At 46.5% G+C, this 17,500-nt stretch overlaps 1 protein-coding gene across 1 annotated transcript; it reads right to left on the reverse strand.

Moving 5' to 3' along the window:
* Positions 1–9,337: 9,337 nt before the first annotated feature.
* Positions 9,338–10,126, reverse strand: LOC130116461 (uncharacterized). The gene has a single exon (XM_056284367.1). It carries the CDS (start codon positions 10,124–10,126, stop codon positions 9,338–9,340), a length of 789 nt encoding a protein of 262 aa, XP_056140342.1.
* Positions 10,127–17,500: the final 7,374 nt, after the last annotated feature.

The raw sequence follows: 17,500 nt of genomic DNA on the forward strand, positions 1-17,500 counted from the left end.
GGAGATGGTTGTGAACTTCAGAAAGAATACCCCCCCCCCTCCCAAACACCATCACCCTGTGTGGCTCCCCAGTAGACACTGTGGCATCCTTCTGCTTCCTGGGCACCATCATCACACAACACCTCAAGTGGGAGCTGGACATCAGCTCCCTCCCCAAAAAGGCACAGCAGAGGTTGGACGTCCTGTGACAGATGAAGAAGTTCAACCTGCCAAAGCCAATGGTGGTGCCTTTTTACACTGCCATCGGTGAGTCCACCCTCACGTCCTCCATCACTGTCTGGTACCATGCTGCCCCTGCCAAGGACAAGGCCACACTGCTGAGAGGGTGACTGGCTACAACCTGCCCTCCCTCCTAGACCGGTACGCCTCCAGGACACTGAGGCGAGCAGGGAAGACGATGGACGACCCTTCCCACACAGGCCAAGGTCCCTTCAAAACACTCCCCTCTGGCTACAGGCTGAGGTCTATAAAAACCAGAACCTCCCTACAGCAGTAGGCGATTCTAACAAGCCCCCAGACACCCACGGACCCTGACACTGCCCCCCACCCCCTATCTCATGTTATCTCATGTTATATTCTTATCTCATGTTATCTCATGTTATATTCTTATCTCCTGTTATCTCATGTTATATTCTTATCTCATGTTATCATCTTATCTCATGTTATCTTATCTCATGTTATCTCATGTTATCTTATCTCATGTTATCTCATGGTATCTTATCTCATGTTATTTCACGTTATCTTATCTCATGTTATCTCACGTTATCTTATCTCATGTTATCTCATGTTATATTATCTCAGGTTGGACGTCCTGTGACAGATGAAGAAGTTCAACCTGCCAAAGCCAATGGTGGTGCCTTTTTACACTGCCATCGGTGAGTCCACCCTCACGTCCTCCATCACTGTCTGGTACCATGCTGCCCCTGCCAAGGACAAGGCCACACTTCTGAGAGGGTGACTGGCTACAACCTGCCCTCCCTCCTAGACCGGTACGCCTCCAGGACACTGAGGCGAGCAGGGAAGACGATGGACGACCCTTCCCACACAGGCCAAGGTCTCTTCAAAACACTCCCCTCTGGCTACAGGCTGAGGTCTATAAAAACCAGAACCTCCCTACAGCAGTAGGCAATTCTAACAAGCCCCCAGACACCCACGGATCCTGACACTGCCCCCCACCCCCTAACCCCTTTGACCCTCTCTCCACACCATCGCACGACATACACCTGCACACATGCACACACATTCAAATGCACAAACACAGTGCAATATATCTACCTGCCCTAATGTGCCCTCTGCACGTGTTGCATAATGCCCGCAGCACCCTCTAAATACCTCTTATTCTGATGCAGCTTCTCACTCTGTACATAACTTCTGCTTATTGTTTAAACATTCTCATTTAGCATGGTGTGAAGAGAGTACTTGCCGTATTTCCAGTGTTTCCACATTATTGCACCTTATTTCACCGGTTTCATTTATTTTCATTTTGTCTTGCACATATATTTTAACCCAGCCCCTGAGGAGGCACAAGCCAGTGCATCCTTAGTGCCGGTCCCAAGCCCGGACAAATGGGGAGGGTTGCGTCAGGAAGGGCATCTAGCGTAAAATCTTTGCCAAATCAAATATGCGGATCATAAATAAGATTTCCATACCGGATCGGTCGAGGCCCGGGTTACCCACGACCGCCACCAGTACTGTTAACCAGCAGGGTGCCGGTGGAAACTATGCTACTGTTGGGCGAAGGAGAAGGAGAGGGGGAAGGCATGTCCAGAGGCAGCTAGAGAGGAGGAAAGGGTAGGCATATGGAGGTGAGAGTTGGAACTTTGAATGTTGGCACTATGACTGGTAAAGGGAGAGAGCTGGCTGACATGATGGAGAGAAGAAAGGTAGGCATGCTGTGTGTGCAAGAGACCAGGTGGAAGGGGAGTAAGGCCAGGAGTAGCGGAGGTGGGTTCAAACTCTTCCACCATGGTGTGAATGGGAGGAGTAATGGGGTAGGGGTAATTCTGAAGGAAGAGTATGTCAAGAGCGTGCTGGAGGTGAAGAGAGTGTCAGACAGAGTGATGAGTATGAAGCTGGAAATTGAAGGTGTATTGCTGAATGTTATCAGCGCATATGCCCCGCAAGTTGGGTGTGAGATGGAAGAGAAAGAAGAATTCTGGAGTGAGTTGGACGACATGGTGGAGAGGGTACCCAAGGAGGAGAGAGTGGTGATTGGAGCGGACTTCAATGGACATGTTGGTGAAGGGAACAGAGGTGATGAGGAGGTGATGGGAAGGTATGGTGTCAAGGAGAGAAATGTGGAAGGACAGATGGTGGTGGATTTTGTGAAAAGGATGGAAATGGCTGTGGTGAATACATGTTTCAAGAAGAGGGAGGAACACAGGGTGACGTACAAGAGTGGAGGAAAGTGCACACAGGTGGACTATATCTTATGTAGGAGGTGCCATCTAAAAGGGATTGGAGACTGCAAGGTGGTGACAGGGGAGAACGTAGCTAGGCAGCATCGGATGGTGGTCTGTAGGATGACTTTGGAGACCAAGAAGAGGAAGCGAGTGAAGACACAGCCGAAGATCAAATGGTGGAAGTTGAAGAAGGAAGACTGTTGTGTGGAGTTCAGGCAGGAGTTAAGACAGGCACTGGGTGGTAGTGAAGAGTTGCCAGATGGCTGGACAACCACTGCAGGATAGTGAGGGAGACAGCTAGGAAGGTACTTGGTGTGTCATCAGGACAGAGGAAGGAGGACAAGGAGACTTGGTGGTGGCGTATGGTGAGTTGTATGACAGATTAGACACTAAGGAAGGAGAAAAGGACTTGTACCGATTGGCTAGACAGAGGGACCGAGCTGGGAAGGAGGTGCAGCAGGTTAGGGTGATCAAGGATAGAGATGGAAATGTGCTGACAAGCGAGGAGAGTGTGCTGAGAAGGAGGAAGGAGTACTTTGAGGGGCTGATGAATGAAGAAAATGAGAGAGAGAAGGGTGGATGATGTGGGGATAGTGAATCAGGAAGTTCAGCGGATTAGCAAGGAGGAAGTGAGGGCAGCTATGAAGAGGATGAAGAGTGGAAAGGCAGTTGGTCCTGATGACATACCTGTGGAGGCATGGAGGTGTTTAGGAGAGATGGCAGTGGGGTTTTTAACTAGACTGTTTAACACAATCTTGGAAAGTGAGAGGATGCCTGAGGAGTGGAGAAGAAGCATACTGGTACCGATTTTCAAGAACAAGGGTGATGTGCAGAACTGTAACAACTACAGAGGTATAAAGTTGATCAGCCACAGCATGAAGATCTGGGAAAGAGTGATAGAAGCTAGGTTAAGAGGAGGAGAGGTGATGATCAGCAGCAGCAGTATGGTTTCATGCCAGGAAAGAGCACCACAGATGTGATGTTTGCTTTGAGAATGTTGATGGAGAAGTATAGAGGAGGTCAGAAGGAGGCACATTGTGTCTTTGTGGATTTAGAGAAAGCATATGACAGAGTGCCGAGAGAGGAGGTGTGGTGTTGTATGAGGAAGTAGGGAGTTGCAGAGAAGTATGTAGGAGTGGTGCAGGATATGTATGAGGGAAGTGTGACGGTGGTGAGGTGTGTGGTTGGAATGACAGATGGGTTCAAGGTGGAGGTGGGATTACATCAAGGATCGGCTCTGAGCCCTTTCTTGTTTGCAATGGTGATGGACAGGTTGACGGACAAGATTAGGCAGGAGTCTCCATGGACGATGATGTTCGCGGATGACATTGTGACCTGTACTGAGAGTAGGGTGCAGGTGGAGGAGAGCCTGGAGAGGTGGAGGTATGCACTGGAGAGAAGAGGAATGAAAGTCAGTAGGAGCAAGACAGAATACCTATGCGTGAATGAGAGGGAGGACAGTGGAATGGTCAGGATGCAAGGAGTAGAGGTGATGAAGACATATGAGTTTAAATACTTGGGGTCAACTGTCCAAAGTAACGGGGAGTGCAGTAGAGAGGTGAAGAAGAGAGTGCAGGCAGGGTGGAGAGGGTGGAGAAGAGTGTCAGGAGTGATGTGTGACAGAAGGGTACCAGCAAGAGTTAAAGGGAAGGTTTACAAGATGGTAGTGAGACCAGCTATGTTGCATGGTGTGGAGACAGTGGCACTGATGAAAAGAAAGGAGGAGGAGCTGGAGGAGGCAGAGGTGAAGATGATAAGATTTTCATTGGGAGTGATGAAGAAGGACAGGATTAGGAACAAGTATATTAGAGGGACAGCTCAGGTTGGACGGTTTGGAGACAAAGCAAGAGAGACAAGATTGAGATGGTTTGGACATGTGTGGAGGAGAGATGCTGAGTATACTGGGAGAAGGATGCTGAATATGGAGCTGCCAGGGAAGAGGAGAAGAGGAAGGCCAAAGAGGAGGTTTATGGATGTGGTGAGGGAGGACATGCAGGTGGCTCATGGCAAGGTCCTGAGTTGGAACCCCAGGCCGTTCTAGGCCCTCTCTGTGAGGAGTTTGCATGTTGTCCCTGTGTCTTTGTGGGTTTCCTCCCACCATCAAAAAGACATGCATGTTAGGGTTAATACTACTGCCTGTGCCCCTGAGCAAGGCAGTGCAAAGAAGACCTGGAGTTGGTCCCCGGGTGCTGCAGCTGCTCATGCCGCTACACAATAGCATGGTTACATGCAGAGACACACTCTGGTGACGTGTGGGTCAGGACTCAGAGATGGTGGTGTGAGGGTCAGGACTCAGAGATGATGGTGTGAGGGTCAGGACTCAGAGATGGTGGCGTGAGGGTCAGGACTCAGAGATGGTGGTGTGAGGGTCAGGACTCAGAGATGGTGGTGTGAGGGTCAGGACTCAGAGATGGTGGCGTGGTCAGGACTCAGAGATGGTGGTGTGAGGGTCAGGACTCAGAGATGGTGGTGTGTGGGTCAGGACTCAGAGATGGTGGTGTGTGGGTCAGGACTCAGAGATGGTGGTGTGTGGGTCAGGACTCAGAGATGGTGGTGTGAGGGTCAGGACTCAGAGATGGTGGTGTGAGGGTCAGGACTCAGAGATGGTGGTGTGAGGGTCAGGACTCAGAGATGGTGGTGTGTGGGTCAGGACTCAGAGATGGTGGTGTGTGGGTCAGGACTCAGAGATGGTGGTGTGAGGGTCAGGACTCAGAGATGGTGGTGTGAGGGTCAGGACTCAGAGATGGTGGCGTGTTGGTCAGGACTCAGAGATGGTGGTGTGAGGGTCAGGACTCAGAGATGGTGGTGTGAGGGTCAGGACTCAGAGATGGTGGTGTGAGGGTCAGGACTCAGAGATGGTGGTGTGAGGGTCAGGACTCAGAGATGGTGGTGTGAGGGTCAGGACTCAGAGATGGTGGTGTGAGGGTCAGGAATCAGAGATGGTGGTGTGTGGGTCAGGACTCAGAGATGGTGGTGTGTGGGTCAGGACTCAGAGATGGTGGTGTGTGGGTCAGGACTCGGGCCCGTTTGGTACTGACTGTTCATACGCTGGCTAGTTTTAGTTAAGCTAGTCTTCACTGTCAAGCAAATATTGTGTGGGTGTGTGTGTGTGTGTGTGTGTGTGTGGTGATCCGAAATGAATAAGACAGCATGGACTAGGTGATGAAGAAGTAGGTAGGAGACCACGTGGGTTCCCTGAGGTTGTCATAGCAGAAATGTGTGTTGCAGATATGTGTGTTGCTGGAGTGTGCGTTACACATATATGTATGTGTAGCAGATGTGTGTGTAGCTGGAATGTGTGTAGCAGTTATGTGTGTAGCAGTTATGTGTGCTGCAGATGTGTGTGTTGCTGGAATGTGTGTAGCAGTTATGTGTGTAGCAGTTATGTGTGCTGCAGATGTGTGTGTTGCTGGAATGTGTGTAGCAGTTATGTGTGCTGCAGATGTTTGTGTGTTGCAGATGTGTGTGTTGCTGGAATGTGTGTAGCAGTTATGCGTGTTGCAGATGTGTTTGTTGCAGATGTGTGTTGCTGGAATGTGTGTAGCAGTTATGTGTATAGCAGTTATGTGTGCTGCAGATGTGTTTGTTGCTGGAATGTGTGTAGCAGTTATGTGTGTTGCAGATGTGTGTGTTGCAGATGTGTGTGTTGCTGGAATGTGTTTAGCAGTTATGTGTATAGCAGTTATGTGTGTTGCAGATGTGTTTGTTGCTGGAATGTGTGTAGCAGTTATGTGTGCTGCAGATGTGTGTGTTGCAGATGTGTGTGTTGCTGGAATGTGTGTTGCAGTTATGTGTGTAGCAGTTCTGTGTGTTGCATATGTGTGTGTTGCAGATGTGTGTGTAGCAGTTATGTATGTTGCAGATGTGTGTGTAGCAGATGTGTGTGTAGCAGTTATCTATGTTGCAGATGTGTGTGTAGCAGATGTGTGTGTAGCAGTTGTGTGTGTTGCAGATGTGTGTGTAGCAGTTGTGTGTGTAGCAGATGTGTGTGTAGCAGTTTTGTGTGTGTCGCTGGAATGCAGTTACATAAAAGATCCTCTCAGCTGAGCAGTCAGAGCCGTGAGATCTATTGAAACTGTGTCGATAATTCCCATTAAGTACAGCTAATTGTTCCTCGCCAGTTGCCATGCCAACCGAGAGCCATGGAGCAAGATGTCGTCATTCACCTGGTGCCCACTTTGTTTTTCCTGAAAATGAAAACCAAAGGACAAGAAAGAAGGGAAAATGAATCCAAACTTAACGTAGACCAACTTTAACTGTGAGTGCTAATCTAGATACTGACCTTCGTGTGAAAACCCTGGACGGACACACACCTCCTACCCTCACAAGCTCGGGGTCAACCACTGGTAACTGATCGATCAATAGATCAATAACCTTTATTCCAGCGTGTCTTGTACATTAACAGGCAATAAGCGACGGGGCACAGACAGAAACAAGGTGATGGCACAAGAAGAAAACTGAGAGAATCACAAAACGTCCACATGAAAGGAATTACAAATGGCCTCCCCTCACAATGAGCGCTGAATCAAATGACGTCACTCCCGGAAACTGCACAGAACACCTCCGTCAGTTCTGCAGCGGTGGGGTTCAGCAGCTGGTTTAACTGGTTAAAACGCTGGCTAAACTCGTTAACACACTGGTGTAACTGGTTAACACTGGTTTAACTGGTTAACACACTAGTTTAACTCACTAACACACTGGTCTAACTGGTTAACACACTGGTTTAACTCGCTAACACACTGGTGTAACTGGTTAACACACTGGTTTAACTGGTTAACACACTGGTCTAACTGGTTAATACACGGGTCTAACTGGTTAATACACTGGTCTAACTGGTTATCACACTGGTCTAACTGGTTATCACACTGGTTTAACTGGTTATCACACTGGTTTAGCTGGTTAACACACTAGTTTAACTGGTTAACACACTGGTCTAACTGGTTAATACACTGCTCTAACTGGTTATCACACTGGTTTAACTGGTTAATACACTGGTCTAACTGGATAATACACTGGTCTAACTGGTTATCACACTGGTCTAACTGGTTATCACACTGGTTTAACTGGTTAACACACTAGTTTAACTGGTTAACACACTAGTTTAACTCACTAACACACTGGTCTAACTGGTTAATACACTGGTCTAACTGGTTATCACACTGGTTTAACTGGTTAACACACTGGTTTAACTAGTTAACACACTCGTCTAACTGGTTAACACACTAGTTTAACTGGTTAACACACTAGTTTAACTCACTAACACACTGGTCTAACTGGTTAATACACTGGGTTAACTGGTTAACACACTGGTTTAACTCGTTAACATACTGGTGTGACTGGTTAACACACTAGTTTAACTCACTAACACAATGGTCTAACTGGTTAATACACTGGTTTAACTGGTTAACACACTAGTTTAACTCACTAACACACTTGTCTAACTGGTTAATACACTGGTCTAACTGGTTATCACACTGGTGTAACTGGTTAACACACTGGTCTAACTGGTTAATACACTCGTCTAACTGGTTAACACACTAGTTTAACTCACTAACACACTGGTCTAACTGGTTAATACACTGGTCTAACTGGTTAACACACTAGTTTAACTCACTAACACACTGGTCTAACTGGTTAATACACTGGTCTAACTGGTTAACACACTAGTTTAACTCACTAACACACTGGTCTAACTGGTTAACACACTAGTTTAACTCACTAACACACTTGTCTAACTGGTTAATACACTGGTCTAACTGGTTATCACACTGGTGTAACTGGTTAACACACTGGTCTAACTGGTTATCACACTGGTTTAACTGGTTAACACACTGGTTTAACTCATTAACACACTGGTGTAACTGGTTAACACACTGGTCTAACTGGTTAATACACTGGTCTAACTGGTTATCACACTGGTTTAACTGCTTAACACCCTGGTTCAACTCGCTAACGCGCTGGTTTAACTGGTTAACACAGTGATTTAACTGGTTAACACACTGGTTTAACTGGTTAACGCACTCGTTTAACTGGATAACACACTGGTTTAACTGGTTAGCACCCTGGTTTAACTCGCTAACATACTGGTTTAACTGGTTAACACACTGGTTTAACTGGTTAACACACTGGTGTAACTCATTATAGCACTGGATTAACTGGTTAACACGCTGGTTTAACTGGCTAACACACCGGTTTTGCTGGTTAACACTGGTTTAATTCGTTCCCACACTGCTATAACTCGCTAACGCACTGGTTTTACTGTAACCACACATGGGCTTACTGTAGTTTTTGGATGTGTGTGTTAGTGTGGATGTGTGTGTTAGTATGGGTATGTGTGTTAGTTTGGGTATGTGTGTTAGTGTGCTTCTGTGTGTTAGCGTGGGTATGTGTGTTAGTGTGCTTCTGTGTGTTAGCGTGGGTATGTGTGTTATTGTGGATGTTTGTTAGTGTGTGTTAGTGTGGGTATGTGTGTGTTAGTGTGGCTATGTCTGTGTTAGTGTGGGTATGTGTGTGTGTTAGTCCCTTGCCATCGGAACCATCTCCTCTACTATCAAGTCCTGTGGCGTTGGGAGAAGCGCCCCCCCCCACCCCCCATGCCACTTTAAACCCACCTCTGCTGCGCAGGTATCCTCTTCTGCTATCTGAGTCCTCAAAGGACCCACAAATAGAAGAAGATGGTCATCATCGGGCACCATGGACAACCAGCAAGCAAGCAAGGGAGTGTGTGTTAGTGTGGATTTGTGTGTGTTTGTGTGGGTAAATGTGTTGTTTGGTATGTGTTGTGTGTGTGTTGTACTGTTGTGCGCTGGGGGACACTACAAATGAAGTGCTCCTGGCTCCTGACAGGAGGTGTGAGAAGACTGTTTACATTTACACAAATTGTTACAGACACACGCACACGTCAGGACACACAAAACCACTCACACACACACGCGTCAAGAGCAAGGAAACGTAGTTACGGACAGGGCCGCTGCTGTATGACACGTGGGTCGTTGTTCGGTGGTGGCTGGCGGCGTGGCGGCCTGGCTGGGGGCGTGGCAGCCTGGGTGCGGGCGTGGCGGCCTGGCTGGGGGCGTGGCAGCCTGTGTGCGGGCGTGGCGGCCTGGCTGTGGGCGTGGCGGCCTAGGTGCGGGCGTGGCGGCCTGGCTGGGGGCGTGGTGGCCTGGGTGCGGGCGTGGTGGCCTGGCTGGGGGCGTGGCGGCCTGGCTGGGGGCGTGGTGGCCTGGCTGGGGGCGTGGCAGCCTGGGTGCGGGCGTGGTGGCCTGGCTGGGGGCGTGGTGGCCTGGCTGGGGGCGTGGCGGCCCGGCTGGGGGCGTGGCGGCCTGGCTGGGGGTGTGATGGTCTGGCTGGGGGCGTGGCGGCCTGGCTGGGTGCGTGGCGGCCTGGGTGCGGGCGTGGCGGCCTGGCTGGGGGCGTGGCAGCCTGGGTGCGGGCGTGGCGGCCTGGCTGGGGGCGTGGCAGCCTGGGTGCGGGCGTGGTGGCCTGGCTGGGGGCGTGGCAGCCTGGGTGCGGGCGTGGCGGCCTGGCTGGGGGCGTGGTGGCCTGGGTGCGGGCGTGGTGGCCTGGCTGGGGGCGTGACGGCCTGGGTGCGGGCGTGGCGGCCTGGCTGGGGGCGTGGTGGCCTGGCTGGGGGCGTGGGGGCGTGGCTGGGGGCGTGGTGGCCTAGCTGGGGGCGTGGCGGCCTGGCTGGGGGCGTGGCGGCCTGGCTGCCAGTCAGGCTTCATCGGTGCGTCCGCTGGCTCTGCGGCGGGTTTGCGCGCTGGGCGGAAGAGGCCGGAACAGATGGTCGCTGTGTAAAGGTAAATACGTCATTCAGCAGGACGTGGACCAGCTTTGGAACCACGTCACGGAACCATTTACACATAAATGAGCCGCCTGTCATGTGAGCGTCATCATGGCGTCAGGACGGGAGCAGTGGAGACATGGCAGTAATCATGTTGGTCCGATATGGACCTCAGAACCACTTCATATCATGGCAGGACACGCGGGGAGGACCCCCGTCACCAGACTGGTCAGAACGGACAGACAGTACTGAGCCCAGTCCTGTAGACTAGAACCACCGGGGCTTCACTCCTACCTAAAACCACCGCGCTACACTGTGCAGGTTCAGGGGAGCTCGAGCAGCGGCGGGTCTGTATCTTTTTTCCCACAAAGTTGTTAAATTTTAAAAACCCAGAAACGGTCATAATGACCGCCTTGGTCGTTCTGGTGTGACACGGATGGTGCCGTGGCTCCGCCTGCCCGGCTGTTTCACGCGCTCCAGCCCATCACGTGTGGCTTGTGATAGTTATTAGGCAAAGCCGGTTCTTTTCTTACATTTATTTCTGATTTCCCCCTTTTCCCTCCCAGCGCAGCGGCCAGCCGCTCCCCATTCCAGCTCAAACACCACCCTCGGACTGCATCATGCGTCCGCCCACCGCGTCCCTCCGGCCGGAAGTCCAGAAGGAGACCCCTCGCCACTTCCGTGACAAGGCGACTCCAGGCCGAACCACTGCTTTATATATATATATATATATATATATATATATATATATATATATATATATATATATATATATATATATATATATATATATATAATTTTATAAAGCAAACATGGCAAATACACATTCCATCCAGAAACACATGGATATATCCAGCGTGCCAAAGGGAACAGTATGTAAACATTTCTATACAGTATCCCAGCAAGTATATAGAGGTTGAATGTCACATGACAAATGTACGGTGATGTATTGTGAAAATAACAATAATACATCAAATACATGACATATACTAATTGAAAATAATAAAACATAGTCCATCATACAAGGGGGGATTAATAAGGATATCAGTCCTCTGATTCAGTGGGAAAATGTCTTAACACCTCATAAATCTTTAGAGCTTTTGTATCGCTCATTAGTTTTAAAGATTTCAAGTATGATCTAAATTCATTTAAAAAAACAACACATTTGGGGGATGACTTAAAGTATCTATTTTTATGAATAAGGAATTTGGCTAAGCAGAGGATTACATTACAACAGAGTTCATCGTTTCTGTTTTGCAAAATCCTACCAAATGTTATATTGTCTCTAGAAATCCAAGTTGGAAAGGACAAAATCCTTTGCTTGATCCATGTGTGAACGTCAAGCCAGAACACAAGCACCACACTACATGAGAAAAATACATGGTCCCTAGTTTCTATGTCACTTTCACAAAATGAACATATATATTATCGTCAAACCAAACCGTGATCTCAGTAGTTCTTCGGAGGGATATGTGTTATTCATCATTTTGAAGTGTGTTTCCTTCGCTTTGGGGGGGGGGATAGGAAATGTTAGATACATTGTTCTCAATTTAATAATTGAATTTTTATCAAATTTGTGTAAAATGTCATTTTTGTTTTGTCTTTCAGGGAATAAGTTTTCAGTGAGACAGTTTCTAATAAAAGGATTATCACATTTTTTGTCCAAGATTAAAAACCCTTGAATTGACAGTGGGGCCAATCGTGGCTGTATAGGTTGGTGAGTCATTATATTTGTTATCAGAGATACAAATTCTTTGGGGAGTGCTTTATGTAATTTAGTAAAGTCTGATTTGGAAGGCTTGAAAGTATGTTTTGTCTGGAATTGTTCATAATTTAATAAATTACCACTAGGATCCATTAGATCAACTATCGACCATATATTTTCCTCATACCAACCCTTAAAGAATAAAGACTTGTTCCGATACTATATATATCTATTATTCCAAAGTACAGTGGTGTGGGGTGAAAAGTTATGTACATATAACATTCTCCAATACAACAGTATCTGTTTATGGAACTCTGATGATGAAACAGGAAGTTTATCAATATTATAGTCAGATCTGAGTAGACATTTCAATCCTCCAGTTTTACAGAATAAGTGATTTGGAATACAGTACCAGAGGGAGTTACTACGTTTGATCCAAGATTTTAGCCAATTTATTTTTAAAGTTCCATTAAGGCAATCAAAATCAATAACGTTTAGTCCTCCATCCTTTACTTCTTTAACCATATGGCTTTTCTTTATATACTGTGGTCTGTTTCGCCAGATGAAATTTAGATTAATCTGATTGATTGATTTGATTAATTTTTTTGGAATGGCGTGAGAATAGGCTGGGTAAATACACCTTGATAAGCTTTCCATCTTAGTTAAATAAATTCTGCCAAGAACTGACAGGTCTCTTTGGAGCCAGATGTTTAGCTTTGATTTACATTCCTTTAACTTATTTTCTACATTCAAAGACTGACTTCGTTTTTGGTCTTTTGAAAGGAAAATTCCCAGGTATTTGATTTCTGATTTAATAGGAATATTGCAGATTTCTTTTAGTGGGGTGTCATGTACAGCCAATAGTTCACTTTTTTTAAATTTAGTGTTAATCCTGAAGCTTTAGAGAATTTTTCAACTTTTCCAATAGTTGTTGGAATTTGGTGTCTATCTTTTAAGAAAATTGTCGTGTCCTCTGCTAGTTGGCTGATGATAATATCTGTACCCAATACATTTAGTTGTTTCATGTCATCACAATGTTTGAGGTAAATTGCTAACATTTCTGTAACTAGTATGAATAAATATGGAGAAACCGGACAACCCTGCGGAATCCCTAAATTAACCTTAAATTAACCTTAAAACTGGGGGTGGTGCCAGCAGGTAGTATGACAAAGGTGGTAATATTCTGATACAGTCCACTGACAAAATTCCTAAAATTAACTCCAAATCCAAAATGTTCAAGTACCAAGATGACAAATGGATGCTCCACAGAGTCAAACGCTTTATAAAAATCTAAAAAGAGGAGAAACCCATCATCTTCAATTTGGTTTCTGCATTCAATAATGTCCATTACCAGCCTTATATTGTTGTGGATTGATCTTCCTTTTAGAAAACCTGATTGTGTTTCTGCAATAGGATTCGAAATCCCTGTTTGAAGACGAGTAGTGAAAATGTAGGTTAGGAGTTTGTAGTCTGAGTTTCTAAGAGTGATGGACCTTCTATTATCTATAATTCTGGGGTCTTTTCCAGGTTTTGGAATTGAAATGATAATCCCTTGTTTCATTGTAGGTGGGAGTGTGCAAGTTTCAAATATTTCCATGAAAACTTGATGTAGTAGTTCTCTAATATCTTCCCAGAAATGTCTGTAGAAGTCACCTGTGAGGCCGTCTGACCCAGGGGCTTTATTTAAAGACAAGCGACTAATAACGGCATCAAGTTCTGCAATTGTTATTTGATGATCGCAAGTTTGTTTGAAACCATCTTTAATTTTGGTAATATAACTTGCTATATCCTTTAAGAACGCATGACAATCCTCATTAGAACATTTAGAGCTGTAAAGCTGGCTATAGAATTTAAGGATTTCCGAGGAGATTAATTTTTCATCTGTGGTTTCTATATCATCAGTTATCAAAGATTTAATGTTATTTCTTTCCTGCCTTCTTTTTTCAAGGTTACAGAAATATGCTGAGTTTTTTTCCCCCTCCTCTATCCATTTAGCTCTAGACCTAATAAAGGCTCCTTTTGCTTTCTGAGTGTAGATTTCATCCAAATTGGGTTGAAGGTTTAATATTTTCTGTTTCTCGTCATCAGTGGGATTAGGTTTATTGCAGTAAACATTAAGCTGTTTAATTATACCTAGTTCTTTTCTTTCAAGATCTTTTTTAATTGTTTTACTGAATGAGATGGTGAGTTGGTGTATTTTATATTTTAGGAACTCCCATTTCTTGACAGGCGTTGTTAGTTCTTCAGAGTTTATGATCTCTTGAATCAATAGTTTAATTTTTCTACAGTAATCAGAACTTTTATTTAGACTGGAGTTAAATTTCCAATATTTGTGAGAATAAGTACTCCTGTTTTTAGGTTTAACATGTAGAGAAATAATCCTGTGATCAGTAAGTGGAGCAGCGAGATATCAGAGTTCATATCATAGCACAGCAAGTGGCTTGCAATTAACCAATAGTCAATTCTAGATTTTAAATTTGAATTTGGGCTGAACCATGAGTATCTAAATATTCCTGGATTTAAATATCGCCATGCATCAATCAGATTTTGTTCATTGCAAAAGTTAGAAAATATGGAATTAGGGTGACTTGCAGAATGTCTAAGAGGATATTTATCAAAGAAATCATCCTGGACTAAATTCAGATCCCCTCCAACTATAATGTTATCAGTTGAGTATGATGATTTTAAGTTGTCTAATTGTAAGCTGATTTGATCAAATAGTCTTCTGTTTTCTGTGCTATTGTTGTAGCCATAAACATGAATCAGGATGACTTTCAATTCATCTATGTTTAGGGTAAGAATCAACCAGTGGCCATGTGCATCTGCCTTGTGGGATATAACCTGACCTCTGAAGTTTTTTAGGAGGATGGCAACCCCTGCTGATCTTGAAGTGCCATGGCTGAAGAAAGCATCATCTCCCCATTGTTCAGACCAAAATAAAGTATCCTCAGTCTTGGAGTGAGTTTCTTGTAGAAAAACAACATTTGCATTTTTCCCTTTACAGAATAAGTAGAAGCTTTTCCTTTTTGTCATGTCTCTTAGACCCCTTGCATTAACAGAAATGAGAGATATATCATGTTTTAGACTAAACATAGAACACAAAAAACACAGAGATAATTAACTGAACTGTTAAAGAACAAGAAAAATGGTTTATCTGCTAGTAGTTACTGAACTTTGTGTAACAAAACCCTAACCATTTTTTCTATTTATAACTGACTTGTTTTAGGAATCAACATTCCAGGTTATTTAGGTCTATGGTGTGACTCTCTGACCGTTAATGAACGCATATGGGCCACGGAAAGCAGTCTTCAGACCTGCCCTCCTTGCTTGCTCAACTTTCGGCCGAACAGCTTGCCGTGCCTCCCCGTCTTCTTTGGTGAGATCTTCTGCGAAGCGGACGTTGAGATTCTTGCAGACTGGGGGAAGTTTGGTGGTTCGCCAGAGTTCATCCCTGAAGAGCCGTCCAGTGAACTGCATGATGATCTGACGAGGGCGGCTGTAGTTGTTCGGCCCCAGACGGTGCACAGAGTCCAGGATGAGATCCATCTTCTCCTTCCAGTGTGGAACAATCTCCCCGATGATTTCAGCGACGAGCTGTCGTGTATTCTCCTCCTTTTCTTCTTTCAGGCCGTTAAGTCTTAAGTTCCATCTTCTCTTGTAGCGCTCCAGTTCTGCAGCTCTCTTGTCCACCTCTGCAGCTCTCTTGTCCACCTCTGCAGCTCTGTTGTCCACCTCTGCAGCTCTCTTGTCCACCTCTGCAGCTCTGTTGTCCACCTCTGCAGCTCTCTTGTCCACCTCTGCAGCTCTGTTGTCCACCTCTGCAGCTCTCTTTTCCACCTCTGCAGCTCTCTTGTCCACCTCTGCAGCTCTCTTGTCCACCTCTGCAGCTCTGTTGTCCACCTCTGCAGCTCTCTTTTCCACCTCTGCAGCTCTCTTTTCCACCTCTGTAGTTCTCTTTTCCACCTCTGTAGCTCTCTTGTCCACCTCTGTAGCTCTCTTTTCCACCTCTGCAGCTCTCTTGTCCACCTCTGCGTTCTTCACACGGAGTTGTTTTATTTCTTCGTCCAACTCTTTGTTTTTAACCTTGCACTCTTTGATTTCGGCCGAGTTAAACTCGACCGCTTTTGCGATGTTAGCAATGGTCAGTGTGTTTTGTTTCAACTCTGTCTTGAAATCCTTCATCATGTTGCGGAGAGTACCGGTGGCAGCTAAGATAGCAGCATTCGAGGTGTCCTCGGCATGGGCTCCAGCAGTTGTGGCCCCGTCTCCTTTTTGTGTTTTCTGAGGACCTGGCGGCTTAGCAGGAGGTGTAAGGGTGTTTTTCTGAAGACCTGGCGGCTTAGCAGGAGGTGTAAGGGTGTTTTTCTGAGGACCTGGCAGCTTAGCAGGAGGTGTAAGGGTGTTTTCCTGAGGACCTGGCGGCTTAGCAGGAGATGTAAGGGTGTTTTCCTGAGGACCTGGCAGCTTAGCAGGAGGTGTAAGGGTGTTTTCTGAGGACCTGGCGGCTTAGCAGGAGGTGTAAGGCCATTTTCCTGAGGACCTAGCGGCTTAGCAGGAGGTGTAAGGGTGTTTTCTGAGGACCTGGCAGCTTAGCAGGAGGTGTAAGGGTGTTTTCCTGAGGACCTGGCGGCTTAGCAGGAGATGTAAGGGTGTTTTCCTGAGGACCTGGTGGCTTAGCAGGAGATGTAAGGGTGTTTTCCTGAGGACCTGGCGGCTTAGCAGGAGATGTAAGGGTGTTTTCCTGAGGACCTGGCGGCTTAGCAGGAGATGTAAGGGTGTTTTTCTGAGGACCTGGCGGCTTAGCAGGAGGTGTAAGGGTGTTTTCCTGAGGACCTGGCAGCTTAGCAGGAGGTGTAAGGGTGTTTTCCTGAGGACCTGGTGGCTTAGCAGGAGATGTAAGGGTGTTTTCCTGAGGACCTGGCGGCTTAGCGGGAGATGTAAGGGTGTTTTTCTGAGGACCTGGCGGCTTAGCAGGAGGTGTAAGGGTGTTTTCCTGAGGACCTGGCAGCTTAGCAGGAGGTGTAAGGGTGTTTTCCTGAGGACCTGGCAGCTTAGCAGGAGGTGTAAGGGTGTTTTTCTGAAGACCTGGCAGCTTAGCAGGAGGTGTAAGGGTGTTTTCCTGAGGACCTGGCAGCTTAGCAGGAGGTGTAAGGGTGTTTTCCTGAGGACCTGGTGGCTTAGCAGGAGATGTAAGGGTGTTTTCCTGAGGACCTGGCAGCTTAGCAGGAGGTGTAAGGGTGTTTTTCTGAGGACCTGGCGGCTTAGCAGGAGGTGTAAGGCTATTTTCCTGAGGACCTGGCAGCTCAGCAGGAGGTGTAAGGGTGTTTTTGTATCTTTGGCGTTTGTCTCCATGTTCTCTGGACCGCAGTAGTCGTGCATTTGGAGAGCCGTTAGCTTCGCGTTAGCTTTAGCCATTTTTAGTTTAGCGTGTGCTTTAGAAAGTGACCGAAATGACCTACTCGGTTCTAAGAGCGAGTCCGATAGATTCGAACACAAACAGAGAAAGTTTCCTGTGAGTTTTTTGTCCAAGTTTGTCCGTTTCAGGGTTTGTTACGTGAGCTGTTCATGCTGCGTCCGCTCCCTCCGCCATCTTGCCGACTCAGTTTCAGG

Source organism: Lampris incognitus, chromosome 8, assembly GCF_029633865.1.
Source record: "Lampris incognitus isolate fLamInc1 chromosome 8, fLamInc1.hap2, whole genome shotgun sequence".
NCBI lineage: Eukaryota > Metazoa > Chordata > Actinopteri > Lampriformes > Lampridae > Lampris > Lampris incognitus.

Bases quoted from the DNA above. Each gene is read 5' to 3' on its own strand.
- LOC130116461 (XM_056284367.1), bottom strand. From the start codon at position 10,126: ATGAAGCCTGACTGGCAGCCAGGCCGCCACGCCCCCAGCCAGGCCGCC.